The 5,453-nt window shown below is 45.0% G+C and overlaps 1 protein-coding gene across 1 annotated transcript; it reads left to right on the top strand.

Moving 5' to 3' along the window:
- The first annotated feature begins 404 nt into the window (after window positions 1–404).
- LOC125482574 (gastrula zinc finger protein XlCGF26.1-like) lies at window positions 405–4,629 on the top strand. Its single transcript, XM_048594672.1, has 3 exons — window positions 405–706; window positions 2,342–2,829; window positions 2,903–4,629. Exons 1-3 carry the CDS (start codon window positions 405–407, stop codon window positions 3,694–3,696), a joined length of 1,584 nt encoding a protein of 527 aa, XP_048450629.1. The 3' UTR covers window positions 3,697–4,629.
- Window positions 4,630–5,453: the final 824 nt, after the last annotated feature.

Below are 5,453 nucleotides of genomic sequence, written 5' to 3'. Positions count from 1 at the left end.
AATTGGCACCCCTTTATTCTGAGACTTTTTCTGTCTGGTCCTTGACCTTCACATTAAAGGAAATTATCCTCAGCATTTACCATGTCAAGCCCTATATGTCTCAATGAGATCACCTCATTTTTCTAAACTCCAAAGAGTACAGTCACAACCAGTTTAGCCGTTGCTCATAAGACAATCCCTCCATAACTGTGATCATCCTTCTCCAAAGTGCTTCCAATGAAATAATTCTAACAGGGCTGAACAGACTAGATGCAGGGAAGATATTTGAATGAATGACTGAATGATTTATTGATTGAGTGAGAAGTGTTTGTTGCCACAATCCCACGCCATTTTAACTTACAATAGGGATAGAAAGAAATTACTTAAATAAGAATTCACCTTCCGTTCAAATTGGGGTCTCGAGCATGGCTCCAGGCCTTCTGCAAGGTGCTCTAGTCCTCAAGGAATCCCATGCCAGGAACAGTAACAACGACACTGATGCCCCAGCAGGCCCCAGCTCTGCTGCTGCTGCCTTGCCAACACCACCAAGAGTCCAGGACTGCTGCCAGGAAACCCCGCTCCAGGCACCACCACTGTCAAGAGTCCAGGCTCCAGGCACACTGCCACCTGGAGTTCTCGTTCCAGACTCTGGGCCTACCGTTGACAGGAGTTCAGGCTCTGGGCACTGTCACCACTACCAAGTGTCCTGGTCATCACCACCAATGTTGTAGCCACTGCCCCACCAACACTGCTCCAGCCTCAAAGATGAAGAAGAAAGGAAAAAGAAAAAGGACAAAAAGTATATTTCGAAAACAATGCCACTAGCCTGGAGCGGATGGGCTGTGATGAACCAGAACATTACCTACTGTGCCAACACCATCTTGGATCCCTTGGTTGGGATGTTTAGAACCAAGAGTCACAGTCTCAGGATTTTGGGTTGGCCTGTTAGGACTAAGTTGAGGAAAGCTTTTACATTCAAAGGATAGTGAACGGGTGGAATGTTGTGGAAGCCAGGTCACTGAATCTATTCAAATATTAAAATAATAAGGGGTACTGGGGAAAAAAAATCAGGAGAAATGGTAGATGCAGGTACAGTTACAACATTTAAAAGATATTTGGACAATTACATGAATAGGAAGGGTTTAGAGGGATATGGGCCAAACTCAGGCAAGTGGCACTAGTTTAGTTTGGGAAACTTGGTCAGCATGGATGAGTTAGACCAAAGGGTCTGTTTCCATGCAGTATGACTCTATGACGTTGAAATAGAAGATCAACCATCATTGTACTGAATGGCAAAGCCAGCTCAAAGGGCCTAATCTGTGTAAATGCTTCCCACTGAACATTGTTTAAAAAGAGTTGACAGAAACACTAAGGTGAGACAAATATTTCTCTTGGTTTAAGTTTGCTGTTTGTAAATCTATCCTCGCCTGTAAAATGAGTTTCTGCTGGTGGCTGGATTAAAAAGGGCTCTGGGAGTTTCTAAACCGGCTGTGGAAAGTACACATCTTGTGTTTCTGAAATCTCCCAAGACCTCCTCCAGCTCCAAATCTCATTCTCTGCGTTTTTACCCGTCACCCCTCTTGACTCCAGCACCCGCATTCCACATGCTCCAGTCGCATCCTGTTTTTTTCCGTTCTCCAACACGTCATCACTCTGATTGGTTGGAGGTCCATGGTCACCCCGCCCGGTAATCTGGGCAGTCCCCTTTTTCTCTTGTTCCGAACCTACCGTCAATCACCCGGGAAGTACGAGCGTGTGCAGAAACTGGAGGGAGAACTGATCTACGGGACGCATGTGTGGATGCCATCTTGACAGGAGTAGCAAAGAGAGAACTCTTTAGTTCTAGAAATAATCTGATCGTCTGTAATTGTATAAATCCGTTAAAAGGAGAAGAATTGTACGACAGTTTATGTATATAAGAGCGTTTTTCCTTATTTCATTGGATGTGGTTATCTCTGTTCAGGCCTGTGTTTATTGTCCATCCATCATAGTTCAAAAGGACAGCAGTGCATCCGATGGGATTTTACAACAGTTGACAAAGGTTAGGCCTGCTTTGTATTGAATCAAAATTTCACTATCTGCCCTGTTGGGAATTGGAGCCATGTCCCCAAAACATTAGCCTGCCCAGTGACATTATAACAAGGGCTCTGCTTCCTGGGAAGGCAATTTCCAGATTTGGGGGAACAAGAGGAAACACTGATGCAGAGAAACTGCAATTGTCTGTTCAGAATCTCCATTTTGGACTGATAGATGACTTTGTAAACCATCCCCTCCCCATACAATCTTAGGGGGAGGGTTTCCATGTGGAACAACACATAAGTTCTGTGTGTGGATGAGGTTTACATTGATCATCCATTACAAGGACATCCACCCAATGGAGAAACTGTGGAAATGTAGACTGTGGGAAGGGATTCAATTACCCATCCCAATTGGAAATTCATCAACGCAGTCACACTGGAGAGAGGCTATTTACATGTTCTACATGTGGGAAGGGATTCATAGTATTATCTAGTCTCCAGAAACACCTGCTTATTCACTCTGAGGAGAAGCCGTTCAGCTGCAGTTCCTGTGGAAAAAGTTTCAGGCAGTCAGCCAACCTCACTGCGCACCAACGAGTTCACACTGGGGAGAGGCCATTCACCTGTTCTGTTTGTGGGAAACAGTTTGCTCGGTCATCGAACCTGCTGAGACACCAGCGTGTCCATAGTGGAGAGAAATCATTTACCTGCAGTGAGTGTGGGAAGGCGTTCACCCCGTCCCACAATCTGCTGATACATCAACGCATTCACACTGGTGAGAGACCGTTCACCAGCTCTGAGTGTGGAAAAGGATTCACTAATCCTCCATCCTATTGACACATCAGAAAGTTCACACAAACAAGAAACCATTCACCTGCTGTGAGTTCAATAAGAGATTCACTCAGTTTTCCCAACTGCTCAGACACCAGCGAGTTCACGCAGGAAAGAGACAATTCACTTGTTCCACGTGTGGCAAGGGATTTACTTGGTCAATCAGTCTGCAGATACACCAGTGGGTTCACGCTGGAGACAGACCATTCACTTGCTCCAAGTGTGGAAAGGGATTCACTGGTCATCCCAACTGCTGACACACCAACATGCTCACACTGGGGAGAGACCATTCACCTGCACTGTATGTGGGAGAGGATTTTCCCTGTCCTCCGATGTGCTAAAACACCAGCGAATTCACACTGAGGAAAGGCCATTCAGCTGCACTTCCTTTGGAAAGAGGTTCAGGTCTTCAGCCTACCTCAGTGTACACAAGGGAGTTCACACTGGGGCGAAACCATTCACCTGCTCTGACTGTGGGAAGGGATTTACTCAATCATCTAACCTGATGACGCACCAGAAAATTCACGCTGAGGAGAAGCCATTCAGCTGCACCTCCTGTGGAAAGAGGTTCAGGTCTTCATCCTACCTCAGCGTGCACAAGCAAGTTCACACTGGCGAGAGGCCATTCACCTGCTCAGAGTGTGGGAAGGAATTTACTCAGTTATCTTACCTATTGACGCACCAGCGGGTTCATACTGGGGAAAGACCATTCACTTGCTCTGAGTGTGAAAAGGGTTTTACTCAGTTATCTCACCTACAGGCACACCAGCGAGTTCACACTGGAGAGAGGCCGTTCACCTGCTTCAAGTGTGGGAAGGGATTTACCCAGTCATCCCACCTGCTGAGACACCAGCGAGGTCACAAGTGACTGAAGGTATTGGATTCTGCTGTTATTGTGTCTGTTAAACACATCTGGACATTCACTCTGACAACTAGTGTTTGTTTCGGCTGATGTTAAACAGCCCTGTAACTAGGCTGGAGTTTATATTCCAAATCTATTGCTGATTGCCTCCTCGGATGCTGCAGTGTCTCCTTAAGAGCTGCTGTTTGTGATCATTCCCCCGACTTCAGAAACACTCAGCAGAAATTATTTCATGACAATATTCTGAACTTCTACTTTATCCTAAATTGATCTCACCATGAACTTCACAATGCAGTGTCTGAGAGGTTCTGCTGAATAGAATTAGAATGTGCTATGAATTCTTGCTGACAATTTCAACCAGTGGTCCCCTCCATTATCCACCAGAAAGATGGAGACTGTGAAGTGGAGAATTGAGAACCTCCAATTCTCCCTTCTGCCTAATAGAGAAACCTCCTCGGCATGGGAACGGAGACAAGTTTAGTTCTGGTAATATTCTGTGAGAAATCACTGTTTAATAACTCCATAAAATTTTCAGAAATGGATTGATAATTACATGCTCATTCTCTTTCTTGTGAAGAAAGCTTCCATTGCAGTTTGCTGTATGAATAAACGGAGGACAGACCTGCTCTGTCTGACCAGGATGTGACTCCAGCACAGGTCCTGAAACAAGACATTTCCAACCCTGATATAATTGGAGCTTAGGTCTGTGTAAAGGCATAAACAAATTCTCAAGAGGAAAGCCTTTCAAACTGGCTTTAACTCAACACATACATTCTGGCTCGCAGGAGACACTGCCACCAGCTAAAGAGAGCAGCACTGTCTCTGCTTCGTCTGTCAGTTTGTCCTTCAGGACTGGTAAAACCATTCTCACCTGTGACGGGTTGTGTTTAGCCTTTCACATTAAAGTGTTGCTTCTTAATAAATCATTTTTAAATCATTCATGAGATCAATTCCTCTTCTTGGTGAATCTGAGACTCCTAGACCTTAAATTTTACAAGCTTTTAGGAAGGAGATCACTGTGGTGGAGATCATAGGCTTCAGAAATAACAGTCTTACTTAAACACAGGTGAAGAGGTTACAAGTGAGACCAAGAGTATGCAGAAACAATGACATATAACAGGAAATGACTGAAAGCCTGCCTGCCTTCTCTCTCAGAATATGATGGACCTGGGGATTGTAGAAGGGTGCGCCGGAGGCTGTGAATATATAAGCTTTCGAAAAGTGATAAGGAAAGCAGAGGATGTTCTTAACTATCAGTTGCGTTCCAGCATAAAGCAGTGCTATTTTAATTTTCAAATTTAGGCCTCAGCTATATTAACCCCTCATTCCCCACATCATAGGAGTGAGTAGGGGCAAGACCATGGAGGGATAAAGTCTGAGCTGTATTAAGCTCTCTGTTCCCCATTTCAAGGGGATAGGAAAGGGTGGGGCCATGGAGGGATACAGCCTGAGTTTTATTAGCTCTTCATTCCCAACATCACACGGTTAGGGAGGAGCAAAGCCATGGAGGGATACACATTGAGCTGTGTTGACCCTGCTATCCACTGCCTCACAGAAATAGGGAAGTGGGTATATGCCCTGAGTTGTATTGATGCCTGTATTCTCCACATCATGAAGATAAGGAGAGGCAAAACCTGTGGATTTGAAAAGAAGCATGCAAATTATAAACTAAGACATAACTTGACCAGGAGCCAGTGTAAGTCAGTGAGCGCAGCGGGTAATGGACTTGATGTTGGAAAGCAAAACAGGCAGCAGAGATTTGG

This window comes from Rhincodon typus, unplaced genomic scaffold (genome assembly GCF_021869965.1).
Source record: "Rhincodon typus isolate 14 unplaced genomic scaffold, sRhiTyp1.1 hic_rhity00012695, whole genome shotgun sequence".
In the NCBI taxonomy this organism is placed as follows: domain Eukaryota; kingdom Metazoa; phylum Chordata; class Chondrichthyes; order Orectolobiformes; family Rhincodontidae; genus Rhincodon; species Rhincodon typus.
This window is presented reverse-complemented; position numbering and strand designations above follow the sequence as displayed.